Source organism: Heterodontus francisci, chromosome 2 (genome assembly GCF_036365525.1).
Source record: "Heterodontus francisci isolate sHetFra1 chromosome 2, sHetFra1.hap1, whole genome shotgun sequence".
NCBI lineage: Eukaryota > Metazoa > Chordata > Chondrichthyes > Heterodontiformes > Heterodontidae > Heterodontus > Heterodontus francisci.
In genome coordinates this window covers 166,159,216-166,177,714 of record NC_090372.1, presented here as the reverse complement: position 1 = coordinate 166,177,714, position 18,499 = coordinate 166,159,216, and the positions used below count along the sequence as shown (strand labels likewise).

Here is an 18,499-nt window from a genome sequence, read left to right as displayed (position 1 = left end):
GGTGCCACAGCATCATAAGCTTCTCTGACTGAACAGCTCAAAACTCTCCAAATAATTCTCTTTCACAAAACAGTGTCAAATTGAGGGAATTGAAAAAGTATCTGTGAGCACTGAATTTTTCAAAGATTGAGATTTCACATGAGGTGGACACAAACGTCCGCAGCCTCCTAGAAGAAGATCTGTTATCTACTGGACATGGTTGCCATGCACTAGCAGTGACTGTGAAAGTCACCACCATCCTCAATTTCTTTCCCTCCAGCCCCTTCAAAGCTTTTCCTGGAAACATAGCAAAAGATTTGCAGTCATTTACACATAAATGCATAAGGCAGGTGATGGATGGATTGTTTGACAGGGCTGGGAGATACATAAATTTCTCCTGTGATGACATTAACCAGATTGAGCAGGCACTCAGATTCGTGACTGCAATTCGAGCACCCACTGATCAACAAGGAGTGTTTACCAACTGCATTTTCATTTGATATATGTGAAGGCTAGTGAATTGGGACAGCACAACATTTCAGAATGCTACTTTAGTGATAAATTGCGGATGTTATTTTGCAATATATAAACAATTGAATAGGACTTATAATGAGATTCTCCCAAAGTAAGTATGATTGTGGAGGGTCCACCTTGTGATCCCAAAATGACTCTCAGTATAGCCCTTTTAAATGTGCTGCTTGCAGGCTGGCAAGTCAGTTCATCTCATCATATTGAGGCTCAAAAAACAACAACAGATTTCTTCAATTAGAGAAATGCAGGAAGTACACTACTGAAATTACTCTTCAATGTGCTGATCACGATAAGCTCACTAACATTTATATTCATGAAGGATTCCTGGCTACTGGAATTGCTCCAGCAGACAAAAAGAAGCGATGAAGCAATTACTGACTGAAAAAAATATCAAATTGAGAACCTCTAGACTCGAGTCAAATAATTGGGAAATGGATTTTTATAAATTTTCTGGTATCATGATAGCATCTGGGCCTTTGCCAAGTATGCTGCTACAGCAGCCTCACTCCTTATCTTATTGGAACAGGCCATTAGATGATTTAGAAAATGGCTGTTTCTTTTTAACCAAGCCACCTTTTATTTATCAGATTGCTGGTGTTGGGAAGTAGTCAGGGCCATGGTGGTTGGTATTTTCAACCCAAATAATTATTATTATCTTATAATCTAGCGCCACTCTAACCTATTCTTTCTCAGGACCTCAAAACTCAAATTCCTTACCTCTCAAGTCTTCTCTTCAACTTACAATCAGTGCTTCTTACCTGTATATCTGTCCTAATATCATAACTACAGTTCCTTGAATGGTTTCTCCTGCTACACTCAGGCAATCACCTGCACCATTCTGCAGGGTTCTATCCTTTCCCCTTCCTTTTATTTATCTTCTGTAAACTACCCTCAGTGACCTTATCCAGAAGCATTATTAGACAACACCCAACTATCCCTTTGTGCCACCACCATTAATTTGAAGGCTGTTGTCATATTAACCAGCTGTCAGATAGCAAGATTAATTTAAAGTAAGGCCCAAAATGGGTTCAAAGTTGGTGGTGCAAATGCTCAGCCCCTCTATTTGTGCCAGTGAGATGCCCGAGCCATTTTGGGGTGCAGGCCTTATTTGTATGTTGCTGGCAAGCTGCAATTGCCAAGCAGCTGCCTCACTGCAGCATATTTATTCTGGGAGTATGGGAAATTGTCTGACTCATGTGCTGAACCGGCCAACAGGCCAGATTGGGGTAGGGAGGGGAGAGGTGATCCTTCAAAGGGACTTGAATGGACTGGCAGTGGCTGGATTTATTTTGGAGATTCAGGTGGAGCACTCCTGTTTCTCCTGGGCCAACCAACAGCAAAATAAAAAATACAGGTTTCCTGGGCTTGTTTTGAGTGGGCTGCAGTGGGTTTTTTTTCACAGATTGTTAGTTAGGCAGCTCAGCATCTGGTGCAAACAGACAAAAGATGGTTTTCTCATTTGTACTGGAAAATTGCAGTTGGGATCCTATAACCAATTTGCAAATTTAATCAGCCTTCCACTTGTTTCGGGGGGTGGCCAGGCTACTTGTATATATACAGCAGGTCAGCCTTGGGCATGAATAGGGTGACCAAGCTGTCTACATCCCTAATCTTCAATTGCTGATCCTCCATTTTATAGGCAAGAAATGGATGAGTTGGAAATTTCCCCCATCAAGTCTTGGATGAGATTAAATGTTGTTAGGTTCAATAGCAGCAAAACTGATATCATCTTCTTTAATTCCAACAGATACAGGCATCTGGCTCCAACTCCAGCTCTTGAAATCTTCTGAGCTGACAGTTTAGTAAAATGGAACATTGAGGTTGGTATACTGACCTGTCTGGTTACTTATATGAACTCCAATTTTCCATCTCTGCAACATCACCTGTTTGTTCCTCTATGGGCAGAACTTTCTGGAGTTATTCCTTGCCAGAATGGTGGGACAATTTTTGGGTCATGAACCTGATTTACTAATGGGTGGACTTAGCCATGGCACTGGTCCTCACATGTCAAGAGAGCTGATCCTCTGCCTGTTGACCCTGTGTTGGGGGTCTCACCTCCTTCCAAGAACTGAATTTACCAAACGACCCCAATAAAAACCAAGGTTTTACTTTTATAACTTTCACTTTAACACTCAAATCAATACCAACATAAATTAAACGTGCATTAACAGTTAAATCACAGTCGATATATATAATAAAGGTTACACGGTAATTATCAGATGTAACAAAGATTAATCTCACGGATTTACTGGGCAGTCCTCTTAGCAAAGATGGCATCAAACAGCCACAAAGTTCCTCAAAACTATACACTTCTTCAGGTAGATTTCCAATTCCTGTCCATCAAAATGCAAACACTGAGTTCCATTCAACAGCAGTGCCCCTGCAATCCCGAAATCCACCAATACCATTTCCACCAAAACTGCGCACCCCTCCAGAACTTCCATAGTTCTGCTCACGACAACCTTGATGGCTTAGCTCCACCGGTGTCACCTTAAGTAACTGAAAACCTCTGCAAGAACTTGTATCTGCGGATGACCAGCTCCCAGATCAATTTTCTCTCTCTACATCTTCTCTGCCAAACCGCCTGCAGCCATCTTCTCTACAGTCTTCAAATCTGAGCTTGAATAGCTCTAGTCACATATCTGTCATCAAATAGCTCTGTGATTGTTTTATCTGGTTCCAACCAGTTCTGTTTCTCCAGAACCTCTGAAGTTGGCAATCACCTGACAAGCAGTGACAGCACTCTCTGTGAGAAGTAGTGATTTGAACAGCAGCCTCTCACTGGCCATGGCTGGAGCTCTTCAGTGTAACTGATCAAAGCCTTCCCAGCTAGTCAGTTTCACTGAGGAAGCTCTTACTGCTGTGCACTTGCCTCGGTGACCCTGCGGAGTTGCTGAATGGTCAGGAAGCAGGTGCCCTGGATGGGAAATCTAGAAATGAATGTCATAACAGTTCTTAATTGGCTTTTTAATTATATTAATAACTTACCCAATAGATCCAAGGGGGGGGTTCCCTGCTTGCCTTCAATCCCGCCCAGTTGAAACTGGAAAAAGGATAGAGATCCCGACCCGACATCAATTTCAGCAGATTTAACACTCCACATGCACCCAAACCCATCTCACCTTGCCTGGGAAATTTCCTCCTTTATGTCTCTTTCTACAATTGAAACTCTTCATCGCCTCAACAATTGACTTCTTCAATGTTTTTTCTGGGGTACAAACCCTCCATTTTGCTCTGCAAAATCCAGTTAATCTTAGAAACCCATCAACCCTAATATTCCCCACCTCCTGCCTGAGTCCTCCCTCGGCTCCCCTGTAATACAGTCTGAGACAGTTTTCTTCCTGTATAGGTGCAACTTGAGGAACCTTGTGTTCTCTCCCATTCTTTATAACCCTGGTGTACTACTGGTCTTGGACTTTACTTAGGGTTTTGATTAAGATAAAAATATCAAAGCAGGGGATTCACATCAATTTTAAACAAAATATAATCCATACGTTGTGTGATCTGTAGACGGTCTGTGACCCTCTTCTCCTGGATGTATATCAGAACCTTGTCCTGTGAACCACCGAAAGATATTTTCAGTTGCTGATGGATCTATCTGCTGCTTCCAACCACATGAGATCCCATTATTGAAATCACAGATCTTACGAACTGTAGAGAGAAAAATAGCATAATTTTTCCATAGTAGCTTGTGACTCATTGTGTCTCTTATAAGAATATTTCTAATGCATTTAATTGTAACATTCTGCAGGATCCTATTGTAGGTTTTAGAATAAATCTAGTTGCACTGTAGAATTGTGGAGCAATCTCAATATGATTCACTTTAGCAAAAACAGTATGAAACTACTTTGAGAAAGCAGTCTCCCACTGTTTTCATTTCACACTACTGTGATCTGTATATTGAACAGCATCTGGGAAATCTTTAAACTTTATGTTTAAACTTGGTAATGTTAGCAAAGAATTAACTTTCCCACAATTATTTGGATGCTGGTGAATGGAGCTTTGTATATATGTCTAAGCAGACATGCGCAGACCTTTACATTCCCTCATTAAGGCAGTGCAAAACCATCAGAACAAATCGATGATAATGACTTGCAACACTTTAAATGTATGTGCCAATATTAAGCAGATATCTGCAGAAGACATATTGGCAGTAATGACATACAGGGGTAGATTTTCGGGCTCAGAATCAATGCTGTATGACCAAGTGCATGGCTGAACCACATTGGTCCTCGGGCCTGGTCAACATACGAGGTGAGAGCTTCAAGCACTGGACACACTGCCACAAGCAGCTCACCCAAGCAAAGACATCAATGTCAGGTAAGTCCTGGGAGGGCTGCTGGAGCAAGGGGTGGAGGTGGGGGGCATTGCAACTACTGTGGAGTCAGAGAAGCACTTCTGCTCCTCCTAGCAAAATGGCCACATTTTTAAAAGAATTTTTATTGCTTTAAACTTACCTCTCGTTAGGGGTGTGGGAACCACTGAAGAATCCTGAGCGAGGCAGACCTGATGCCTGCTCCATTCCTTCAACAGATGATAGCCTCTAATTTTCCTATTCTAGGGGGCTAATGCTTGTTGTACGCATCTGCATGTGATACCTAAAAAGTGGGCCCCATGCATTTAGCAGTTGAACCAATGTTGCACAGGTTTACCTCAATCATTCCCATTGCTAAATTGACATGCTTACTGCCTGTTTTACACCTGACACTGGGCACAATACCACTTCTACCTCATAGAAGCCAATTTTCAGATTGCTGGGCGAATAGAGGGATAGCTATTTAGTGCAGAAAGCAGATCACAGATTAGGAGTTTATGGGAACAATATAATAAATGGAAGAAAAAAGGGAAGGAAGAATGTAAAATCAATTTAAAATGGCGGGGAAAAGAAAGTTTAAACAAAAATGTAAGGATAGAAAGAGAAACAGAGTGAAAGGAACAAACAAGAAAAAAAATCAGAGTGGGTCTAAAGGAAAGGAGGAAACAATAAAAATCATCTGGAAAACCTGTTTGCATTCAAATTTTCAAAACAGAAGAGCAAGCAAATACTCAGTAATGTGTTGATTTATATAGGAAATTCCAATAAAATTAGTCTGCGTGCAGATGAATGTGTTGATATGGAGCAAGACCTGGACAACGGGTACCAGGCAATAACCATCTCCAACAAGATGGTTATTGCCGTGTGTACGATCTACTAGATTCACTTGAGCAACTCGCCAAGATCCTTCAACAGCACCTTCCAAACCTGAGACCTCCGCCACCAAGAAGGACAAGAGCAGCAGGCACATGGGAACACCACCACCTGCACGTTCTCCTCCAAGTCACACACCATCCTGACTTGGAACTATATCGCCGTCCCTTCACTGTCGCTGGGTCAAAAACCTGGAACACCCTCCTTACCAGCAATGTGGGTGTACCTACCTCACATGGACTGCAGCGGTTCAAGTAGGCTGCTCACCACCACCTTCTCAAGGGCAGTTAGGGATGGGCAATAAATGCTGGCCTGGCCAGCGACGCCCATATCCCATGAACGAATAAAATAAAAGATGGACATCATCTGGTTACTGTCTTAAAATATTATTTGATCATCTGCATTTTTGCAACTTTCCATGTCAAATGCATTTTCTGAGGGTTACATTTGATTGTTCAATTCTCCCAAGTTATTTTTCAACACATAATATATGTATGGACAAAAAACTGGATGCTTACCACAGGACAATTCATCCGTCTTGTCAGAACAATCATCCCTGAAATCACACTTCTTGATGTTGTCGACACACTGCCCGTTGGTTTTACAAATAAATTCATTCACTGTGCAGTTATTGGGTGGAAGTGTGGAAGGTCTTGGTGGTCCAGATGGTGTTGTTGGAACTGCTGTTGGTAAATCACCTGAACAAGATCAATAGTTAGTTATCCTGGTTCTGAAATGGATCTCTGTGAAATCTGTGCCAGAAGTAAGAGCTGCCTCACACCCCCTCTGAATCCCATCCCTAACGTGGACGTACACTGCATAACTGTTAACTACCCTCTGGTTCTATTATTTCTGTTTCCACATCTCAGAATTTTAGCTCTGGAATAAGTAATGCTTTTAAACTTTCTGGCAATTACCAATTTTGATCTGTCATTGAGAAACGCCAGATGAAAAAGAGAACCACAGCACAACATGCAAAAAAAGTGATCCATTTAGTGTTCTTCTCCAACAAGCTGTTGACATATATTTATTGGGAGCTCATCAACTTTCAACACAAGAGTGCTCTATTGATACCAGAAGATGAGAGCTGCAAGAAAACTGGCAGGTGTAACTTCATGAGACAAAAATGAAGTATTTTTATCTATAATGTTTTGTGGCATTGGAATGTTTCTTTCCATGATGGGACATCTGGGGTTGCATACATGCTTCGCTCCAAACATTACTCAACTGGTTTTGATACAGTAACCCCAAAATTTTGATCACCCTCCTAATTTTTTTCTTTTTGGCTCAGTGCCCATTTTTCCTCACGCTTCTGTGAAGCACATTTGGATTATTTTGTCCATTTGTCTTTGGCCTCCTTATCTCGAGAGACAATGGGTAAGCGCCTGGAGGTGGTCAGTGGTGTGTGGAGCAGCGCCTGGAGTGGCTATAAAGGCCAATTCTAGAGTGACAGGCTCTTCCACAGGTGCTGCAGAAAAATTTGTTTGTCAGGGCTGTTACACAGTTGGCTCTCCCCTTGCGCCTCTGTCTTTTTTCCTGCCAACTACTAAGTCTCTTCGACTCGCCACACTTTAGCTCCGCCTTTATGGCTGCCCGCCAGCTCTGGCGAATGCTGGCAACTGACTCCCACGACTTGTGATCAATGTCACAGGATTTCATGTCGCGTTTGCAGACGTCTTTAAAGCGGAGACATGGACGGCCGGTGGGTCTGATACCAGTGGCGAGCTCGCTGTACAATGTGTCTTTGGGGATTCTGCCATCTTCCATGCGGCTCACATGGCCAAGCCATCTCAAGCGCCGCTGACTCAGTAGTGTGTATAAGCTGGGGATGTTGGCCGCCTCGAGGACTTCTGTGTTGGAGATACGGTCCTGCCACCTGATGCCAAGTGTTCTCCGGAGGCAGCGAAGATGGAATGAATTGAGACGTCGCTCTTGGCTGACATACGTTGTCCAGGCCTCGCTGCCATAGAGCAAGGTACTGAGGACACAGGCTTGATACACTCGGACCTTTGTTGTCCGTATCAGTGCGCCATTTTCCCACACTCTTTTGGCCAGTCTGGACATAGCAGTGGAAGCCTTTCCCATGCGCTTGTTGATTTCTGCATCGAGAGACAGGTTACTGGTGATAGTTGAGCCTAGGTAGGTGAACTCTTGAACCACTTCCAGAATGTGGTCGCCAATATTGATGGATGGAGCATTTCTGACGTCCTGCCCCATGATGTTTGTTTTCTTGAGGCTGATGGTTAGGCCAAATTCATTGCAGGCAGCCGCAAACCTGTCGATGAGACTCTGCAGGCACTCTTCAGTGTGAGATGTTAAAGCAGCATCGTCAGCAAAGAGGAGTTCCCTGATGAGGACTTTCCGAACTTTGGACTTCGCTCTTAGACGGGCAAGGTTGAACAACCTGCCCCCTGATCTTGTGTGGAGGAAAATTCCTTCTTCAGAGGACTTGAACGCATGTGAAAGCAGCAAGGAGAAGAAAATCCCAAAAAGTGTGGGTGCGAGAACACAGCCCTGTTTCACGCCACTCAGGATAGGAAAGGGCTCTGATGAGGAGCCACCATGTTGAATTGTGCCTTTCATATTGTCATTGAATGAGGTGATGATACTTAGTAACTTTGGTGGACATCCAATCTTTTCTAGTAGTCTGAAGAGACCACGTCTGCTGACGAGGTCAAAGGCTTTGGTGAGAACAATGAAAGCAATGTAGAGGAGCATCTGTTGTTCACGGCATTTCTCCTGTATCTGACGAAGGGAGAACAGCATGTCAATGGTCGATCTCTCTGCACGAAAGCCACACTGTGCCTTAGGGTAGATGCGCTCGGCCAGTTTCTGGAGCCTGTTTAGAGTGACTCGAGCAAAGACTTTCCCCACTATGCTGAGTAGGGAGATTCCATGGTAGTTGTTGCAGTCACCACGGTCAGCTTTGTTTTTATAGAGGGTGATGATATTGGCATCACGCATGTCTTGGGGTACTGCTCCCTCGTCCCAGCACAGGCATAGCAGTACATGTAGTGCTGAGAGTATAGCAGGCTTGGCACTCTTGATTATTTCAGGGGTAATGCTGTCCTTCCCTGGGGCTTTTCCGCTGGCTAGAGAATCAATGGCATCACTGAGTTCCGATTTGGTTGGCTGTATGTCCAGCTCATCCATGACTGGTAGAGGTTGGGCTGCATTGAGGGCAGTCTCAGTGACAACATTCTCCCTGGAGTACAGTTCTGGGTAGTGCTCAACCCAGCGGTCCATTTGTTTGCGTTGGTCAGTGATTATGTCCCCTGATTTAGATTTGAGGGGGGGCGATCTTCTTGATGGTTGGCCCAAGAGCTCTCTTAATGCCATCATACATTCCTCTGATGATTCCGGTGTCTGAGGCCAGCTGAATATGACTGCATAGGTGTTGCCAGTAGTCATTTGCGCAGCGCCTGGCTGTTCTTTGTGCAGTGCTTCTGGCTGCTTTAAGTGCTGCGGATGTTAACTTGCTGGGGGCTTTCTTGTAGTTCAACAGTGCAATGCGCTTAGCGGCTATGACAGGTTCCAGCTCTTCATTATGAGATTGAAACCAGTCTGCATTTCTCTTCGCACTTTTGCCGTAGGTGGTCAAAGCTGACTCATAGATGGCGTCTCTGATGTGGGCCCACTTGGTCTCAGCATCCCCTATGGGAGTGTTTTGAAGGGCTGTTACAAGTGAATTTAGAAACTTTTGTAACAGCTGTGGGTGAGAAATTCTGCTCGTGTTGATGCGCGGGTGGCCCTTCTGCTTGGAATGATGCAACTTCTTTGGTCTGAGTCTAACCTTGCTGCACACCAGGGAGTGGTCGGTGTCGCAGTCTGCACTGTGGAAGCTGCGTGTGATTTGAACACTGTTTAAGGCGGCTCGCCTTGTGACAATGAGGTCTAGCTGGTGCCAACGACGCGATCTTGGGTGCCTCTATGAAACCTGGTGACAGGGTTTAGTGTGAAAGAACGAGTTGGTGATGCAGAGGTTATGATATTTTGTCCATTAAAGCTGCCTTATAATGCAAGTTGTCGTTTTGCTTGTTTCAGCCTGTTGCCCATTCCAGCCATGACTCAATAGCTCAAAATGGCTGATGGAATAAAGCAGCCTCTTCAAAGGTCATCAACTCCTTCTGAATAATGTTTGAGTCAATGATTTTCACTGGCTTTGCTGCTGTTTCAATTCTTTACATTTAATATCACACTTATCTTATTAATTCCTCGCTGAAGGCTAAGATCTTGATTTGCATTCTGCCATTCACTGTTATCTTGGAAGCACATGTTCCAAATATCCCAATGACTGATAGGAGAAGTGATATAACGCACAAACCTTATTCCCATGCATGAGTGAAGTCTGAAACTAAAAATTGCTTGCAAACATTGGAGAACTGATAAAAATTTCCTTGGGAGCTTTTTTTTCACATTAGAGATTAGTAAATAGATTTAAATTTGTGTATTGGACAAAGCTATGAAAGAGCCAAGTAATTTAAAAGTTGTTAGAACATGGAACACACAATGATGATGATTTCAATCATCATTATATCGTAAGTTGCTTAAACTGAGTTTTTTAAAATCTGTGACAGTCAAGAAACAATCAGATCCCAAACATACAGAATGAATCTGCAACTTTATGGGTTACAATAGAGTATTGGATAACAATAGATTAATGAGGGACAATTGACAGCTAAGCAAGACAATATGAACTGTCATGTGAAGATATGTCTCAGTCTTGAAGTAACCCCAGGGTGAGGGAACATGAGGCAGTGTGATGGCATACAACCTCAAAGCACTGATACACCATAACAAGCAGTTAAGCCTCATAGCTAGCTGATTTCCTAGTCTTAGGTGCAACATTGTGGAAAGAACAGGGGCCAGTTCCCTACTAGGGAAATGGGAGGATACCAGAAAATTATTCTAGACTGTTGTTTTGTACCCCTAAGGGTCAGTTAATTGGAAGAGGTTCAAGATTAGATCCTACATTCAATCTTTTTGGGTGGGAAATATATGGTTGGAAAAACCAGAAGTGGAGAAATGTTGAGGAGGGAATCTTAAAAAGGTGAAGGAATGTTTTGTAGTACATACTGTGAAATTCACAATGAGGATATTATATTATTATTTGCTGGAAGCAATGGTCATGGCAGGCCTGTGATTGCCAGCATGCTCAATATCATTATTTCATTGATCGTCATTATGCCCAGACTGAAGGATTAGTGATAGAAGGTAATCACTGAAGCTTTATCCGATAATAATCAGCAGATCATTACTAGCAGATAATCTAATTAGTATGGCTTATACAGAATGAATGTATGTAAAAATATTTTTGAAGAAATTACTTTGACAGTGGCTTTCAATCTTTCTTTTCACAGATGCCTGGTCATTATCATATTACTGTTTGTGGGAGCTTGCTATGCACAAATTAGCTGTCACGTTTCCTCCATTAAAGCAGTGACTGCACTTCAAAAGTGTTTCATTAGATGTAAAGCACTTTAGGACATCCTGTGGGCATGAAAGGCACTATATTAATGCAAGTCTTTTAATTCTTTCTTTTTTGCCTAATTTTTATGCTGCTTCACTACATATTACACCAACTCCTGTTCACTCGTCAGCCCTGTGCTCAATGATCTACATTGGCTCCCAGTCCACCAACGTCTCAATTTTAAAATCCTCATCCTGCTGTTCAAATCTCTCCATGGCCTCACTCCTCCTATCTCTGTAACTTTCTTCAGCCCTACAACCCTCTGACAACTCTACATTCCTCAAACTGTGGCATCTGGGAGAATTCTGCATCCTCCACTTTCTCCAGGTGTCTAGGCACCAAGCTCTGGAATTCCATCCCTAAACCTCTCCACTTCTCCCCACCTCCTCCTTTAAGGCACTCCTTAAAACTTGCTTCTTTGACCATGCTTTTAGTCATCTGTTTTAATATCCACTTCTTTGGCTGGGTGTCAGTTTATGTCTGATTACACTTCTGTGGAGCGCCATGGGACATTTTATTATATTGAAGGTGCTATATAAATGCAAATTGTTGTTGTTTTATCTGGTCTTGGTTCTTAGATCAATATATATTATTTCCTAACCTACTTTTTCAAGTATTTTGCAAGGTCCATGCTTAACTCCTTATGAGGCATTGAATGCAAGCTTTCTACCAACTATCTCTATTGGGGATATAAATTCCTTGATCACCAGCCACAGTGACTGATGGTATATTGCCGGCTCCCTTGAACCGCACTGCAGTTACATTTTTTTCCAAAATCACCTTTCAGTTATAAGAGTAACAGTATAAAGGGCACTAAAAGGAGGTCAAATCCTCAATTTTAATAAATGCCAATCAAACTACTTCTATAACTGAACGATAAATAATATACTCACCATTATAGAAATTACAATCCATGAAGGATAGGTCATCAATTCCAATGTCTCCTCCTAAATTATCTCCCACCGTACCTTCCATTAATATCTGTTGCAAAACACACAATTAGAAACATCATCCTCATACTAATCCAATATCAATTTATCGATGTTATATCAGTCATGGAAATGCATTGTTCAATTACAATTACAAAATAATACTTCAAAATGAGACTTCATTACATTTACTAATCACATGAAAAAAGAGATTTGGAATAATTTAACTTTTTTTACTGACTATGACCCATATTAATTTCACATATCAAATTTGACAAACTTCACAATAATGGGGGAAGATACATTCCTCTGCTACAGCTGTTGTGTCATCATAAACCTTCAATTGTGCAAACCCTCACCATCATCAGTCTTCACTTCCTCCTACATCCACAAGCTTTTGCATGCAAGCATGGCATCACCTAACCATAGAACCACAGAAACCATAGAAAAGTCACGGCACAGAAGGAGGCCATTCAGCCCATCGTGTCTGCTCCGGCTGAAGAAAATAGCTGCCCAATCTAATCCCACCTTGCAGCACCTGGTCCATAGCCTTGCAGGTTACAGCACTTCCGGTACATGTACCTCTCTTAGCATTTCTTAGTGGACGAAGATTTTGGGAAGGTTGTACTCATCGGTTGCAGGCCCGCTGGTGGCTAGTCAGGCCTATCCATGACCAGCAGATTATCCCACAGCGGGTACAAGTGAAGATATAGTCGCTGCTGGAGGCAATCGGAGCTATCCTCCTCCTTTTCTCTTTCATGCTGGTTCTTCGCTCAGTCTCAAAGGTATCTGTAGCCTTCCTGATGTAGCAGCTCCAGGAATCACGATCTATGGCCTATGCTTCCCACTGGCAACAGTCGATGTGGCACACAGAGAGGGATTTCTTCAGGGAGTCCTTGAAAGATTTGCATGGGGCCCTTCTGTTCCTTTTACCAGTGGTCAGCTCTCCATATAACACGATCTTGGGCAGGCGACTGTCGTCCATCCGGGCATCGTGACCCACCCAACGCAATTGGCTTTACCTCGATGCTGATGATGTTGGCTGTTTCCAGGACTTCAATGTTTGTGATGCGGTCCTGCCAGTGGATCTTGAGGATGCTGTGGAGGCAGCGCTGATGGAAACGCTCTAGAAGGGGTACATGATGACGTTATAGGACCTATAACTCTGTGCATGTCCAGGTACCTTTTAAATGAGTTGAGGATTTCTGCCTCCACTACCAATCCGGGCAGTGAAATCCAGATACCCACCACCCTCTGGGTGAAAAGGTTTTTTCTCATTTCGCTCTAATCCTTCTACCAATCACCTTAAATCTGTGCCCCCTGGTAATTGACCTCTCCGCTAGGGGAAACAGGTCCTTCCTGTCTACGCCCCTCATAATTTTGTACACCTCAATTAAGTCACACCTCAGCCTCCTCTGTTCTAAGGTAAACAACCCTAGCCTATCCAATCTTTCCTCATAGCTGCAACTTTCAAGCCCTGGCAACATTCTTGTAAATCTCCTCTGTACTCTTTCCAGAGCAATTATGTACCTCCTATAATGTGGTGATCAGAACTGTAAGCAGTACTCCAGCTGTGGCCCAACCAGCGTTTTATACAGTTCGAGCATCGCATCCCTGCTTTTGTATTCTATACCTCGGCCAATAAAGGAAAACATTCCATATGCTTTCTTCACCACTCTATCTACCTATCCTGCCACCTTCAGGGACCTGGAGATATGCACTCCAAGGTCTCTCATTTCTTCTACCCCTCGCAATATCCTCCCGTTTATTGTGCATTCCCTTGCTTTGGTTGCCCTCCCCAAAGACATTACCTCACACTTCTCCTGATTGAATTCCATTTCCCACTTTTCCACCCACTCAACCAAACCATTGATAACATTCTGGAATCTACAGCTATCCTCTTCACTATCAACTACATGGTCAATTTTTCTGTTATCTGCAAATTTCCCAATCATTTAAGTCCAAATGATTAATATATACCATAAACAGCAAGGGACCCGACATTGAGCCCTGTGGAATGCCACTGGAAACTGCTTTCCATTCGCAAAAACATCCGTTGACCACTACCCTTTATTTCCTGTCACTGAGCCAATTTTGGATCCAACTTGCCACATTCCCCTGTATCACATGGACTTTTATTTTTCTGACCAGTCAGCCATGTGGGACCTTGTCAAATGCCTTACTAAAATCCATGTAGACCACATCCACTGCACTACCCTCATCAATGATCCTTGTTACTTCTTCAAAAAATTCAATCAAGTTAGTAAGACATGGCCTTCCCTTAACAAATCCCTGCTGACTATCCCTGATTAATCCATGCCTTTCTAAGTGGTAGTTTATCCTATCCCTCAGAATTGACTCTAATAATTTACCCACCACTGAGGTCAGACTGACCGGCCTATAATTATTTGGCCTAACCCTCGCTCTGTTTTTAAACAATGGTACAATGTTCGCAGACCTCCAATCCTCTGGTACCTCGCCTGTATCTAGTGAGGATTCGAAGATGATCCTCAGAGCATCTGTTATATCCTCCCTGACTTCCTTTAACAAACTGGGATACAATCCATCCGGCCCTGGTGATTTATCCACTTTCAAGGATGTCAGACCCTCTAGTACTTCCTCTCTCATTATGCTTATCGAATCTAATATTTCACACTCCTCCTCTTTAACTACAATGTCTGCATCATCCCTCTCCTTTGTGAAGACAGAGACAAAAACCTCATTAAGAACCCTGTCCACATATTCTGCATCCACGCATAAGTTCCCTTATACATCTCTGATCGGCCCTACCCTTTCCTTAGTTACCCTCTTGCTCTTAATGTACTGATAAAACATCATTGGGTTTTTCTTGATTTTACCTGCCAATAACTTTTCATGTCCTCTCTTTGCTTTCCTAATTTCCTTTTTTACTTCACCACTGCACTTTCTATACTCCTCTAGGCTTTCTAAAGTATGAAGTTTTTTGTGACCGTCATAAGCTTTCTTTTTCTGCTTTCTCTTACTCTGTATGCTTCTACATAACCGGGTGGCTCTAGATTTGGTCATACCACCCTTTATCTTTGTGGGGTCTATACATGTCCACACTATGCCTGTAGAATCTCGCTTTTGAATGCCTCCCACTGGTTTGCCACTGATTTTCCTTCAAGTAGCTGAATCTAGTCCACTTTCACCAGATCACCTCTCAGCTTCATAAAATGTGCCTTCCCCCAATTTAGAACTTTTACTCCTGTTTTATCCTTTTCCATGATTATGCTAAAACTAACTGTATTATGGTCACTATCTCCAAAATGGTCACCCACTGCTACTTCATCCATTTGCCCAGCTTCATTGCTGAAGACTAAATCTAGAATTGTGCTCCTTCTCATTGGGCTTGTTACGTGCTGGCTAAAAAAGTTCTTTTGAATGCAGTTCAAGAATTTTAGGCCCTCCAAACTGTTTGTATCCCAGTTGATATTCGGGTAGTTGAAATCCCCAACTGTTATTGCCCTATTGTTTTTGCACTCAGAAATTTGCCTACTCATTTGTTCTTCTATCTCCCTCTCACTATTTGATAGACTATAGTACACTCCTAGTAGTATGGGTGCCCCTTTTTATTTCTGAGTTCAACCCATATGGTCTCATTTGATGATTCATTTAGAATATCAGCCCTCTTCGCAACTGTTATTGATTCCTTAACCAATAATGCTACACCCCCTCCTTTTTTATCCTCCTCTCTATTGCCTGAAAATTCTATATCCAGGGATGTTGAGCTGCCATTTTTGTCCCTCTTTAAGCTAAATTTCTGTTATAGGAATGATATTGTGTTGCCATGAATCTATCAGTGCCATCGGCTCATCGGCTTTATTTGCAATACTCCTTGCCATTAAATAAATACCTTTTAACACTACCAAATTCCTGTCCTACACACTTTTTAACCTTTGCTTCTTCTGCCTTCATTTATTATCTCTTGCCTCCTATTTTCTTCAACACTTCGACCCTCATCTAAAAAATAAGACGGGAACTAGGTGGCTCACGAATGGTTAACTTCTGAAATTCTAATTAGCCGCTGAGCATCTAGAGTACTTACCCTAGCATGCTCGTGTGAGATTTCACAAAGCAGTTATTGTATTGATATGAAATTTCTCCAAATGACAAGCAGGGAACCACAGTCAATCCTGGTTCTTCAGTATTGTCAGATTCATTGACTTTTACTCAATGGTTATTTAATTACGAGAGGGTGATTTGCGTTTCCAGCATATATTTGGTGAGTGGTGAGCAGGGCATCTGCTCTATCTGCCTGATGCAATCAACAGAAAGCCCAATCAATTTTTGCAGTCAAGCCTCATTTCCATTGAGCAGGCCAGTTCCTGGCGCTAATTGTGCTTGCCAATTGAGAAGGAAGTATGGCAGGGCAGTTAATTAAAAGCAGTCGACATGCTCTTAAAGGACAGGTGAACTTTTCAAGACGGGGGGCAATGGAGATAGAGTGATTGATGTAGCAGGCAGCATGATATCATCCAAAGTCCCCTGCATCTCCAATGCAGTCATGGAGGTGCTCATAAAGCAATGAGCAATAGAAAGGAAGATCTCCTCTTCTCCAATGCTGCTCAGTGAAATTAGTCAGCAGTAATGGAAAGAGTGGCTGAACAAATCAATGCCAGCAATATTGTTCCATGGTCCTGGCTGCAGTGCAAGAAGAAAAACTTGACCAGAACTGTCATGGTATGGCTTCCATCTCTTAACAACGTCGTGTGAACGTGCAGGGTCAAAGGATGATTTTTTAATTCACCGACTGGAAACTTGACTATTAAACTGGTGGAGACAAACCACTCCAACCTTGCAAGCTTCAAACTTTGTCTGCTGACTGTGAGTGCCAAGGCATATTTCCTGCTGCAGAATGTAGTGTTCAGTAGTTTAATTGATCTATGTTTGAGTCTGTTCAATGGTCAATGCTCACTCTGCTTAATGACTTAAGCCTGATGGAGGAGCTGTTGTGAGAGTAGAGATCTTTCCAGAAAGAACAGACAGAAACCTCCTTCAGCTACACAGTAGAGAACTTTTTGAAAAGAACACACAGAGATCTCTCTCAAAGGAATTCAGTCACATTGCTGTCTCTCGGAGAACTACTGAATCAGCGTCCATCTCTTCAGGACCACCGAATTCAGCCTGAAGCCAGCCGAGTCACCAACCTCCACAGACTGTCTACCCATTTTAGAATTAGAATTAGAATTAGAACATTACAGCGCAGTACAGGCCCTTCGGCCCTCGATGTTGCGCCGACCTGTGAAACCATCTGACCTACACTATTCCATTTTCATCCATATGTCTATCCAATGACCACTTAAATGCCCTTAAAGTTGGCGAGTCTACTACTGTTGCAGGCAGGGCGTTCCACGCCCCTACTACTCTCTGAGTAAAGAAACTACCTCTGACATCTGTCCTATATCTATCACCCCTCAACTTAAAGCTATGTCCCCTCGTGTTTGCCATCACCATCCGAGGAAAAAGACTCTCACTATCCACCCTATCTAACCCTCTGATTATCTTATATGTCTCTATTAAGTCACCTCTCCTCCTCCTTCTCTCCAACGAAAACAACCTCAAGTCCCTCAGCCTTTCCTCGTAAGACCTTCCCTCCATACCAGGCAACATCCTAGTAAATCTCCTCTGCACCCTTTCCATAGCTTTCACATCCTTCCTATAATGCGGTGACCAGAACTGCACGCAATACTCCAGGTGCGGTCTCACCAGAGTTTTGTACAGCTGCAGCATGACCTCGTGGCTCCGAAACTCGATCCCCCTACTAATAAAAGCTAACACACCATATGCCTTCTTATTCTCTGGACTCTATTTCAACCAATCTATCCTTCCCCACTCTGTACCCTATGTGTGTGTGTGTGTGTGTGTGTGTGTGTGTGTGTGTGTGTGTGTGTGTGTGTGTGTGTGTGTGTGTGTGTGTGTGTGTGTGTGTGTGTGTGTGTGTGTGTGTGTGTGTGTGTGAAAGTTGGAGAGGCTTTTATTATTTTTACTCAGACCGGTTTAAGGACAATAAAGTTCACCTCTTACTTTGTTAAACTCGAGAAAACCTGTCTGATTGGCTCTTTTTATGATCACAGCATGTAAACAAGTTAAACACTCACAAAATTGGCAAGTATATCCACTTAAAAAAGAAATAAGTCTGTTATGGTCAAACAAGGAGAGGGAAAAGAGGGAACCCTTCAACTCCTCCTCACCTGATCATCACAACAACTTGCATTTACATAGCACTTTTAATGTAAAACACCCCACAGCACTTCATAGGAGTGTTATCAAACAAAATTTGACACAGCCATGGAAAGGAGATTTTAGGATAAATGACCAAAAGCTTAGCTAATGAGGTAGGTGTTGAGGAGCATCTTAAAGGAGTGCAGAGCGAGATAGAGA

General features: G+C 42.8%; 1 protein-coding gene across 1 annotated transcript in view; it reads right to left on the bottom strand.

Moving 5' to 3' along the window:
* Positions 1–18,499, bottom strand: part of malrd1 (MAM and LDL receptor class A domain containing 1) — a 449,626-nt gene that overhangs the window by 255,879 nt on the left and 175,248 nt on the right. The window contains 3 exon segments of the mRNA XM_068053300.1: positions 4,005–4,161; positions 6,217–6,396; positions 12,062–12,149. Coding sequence (XP_067909401.1) covers positions 4,005–4,161; positions 6,217–6,396; positions 12,062–12,149 — 425 coding nt within the window.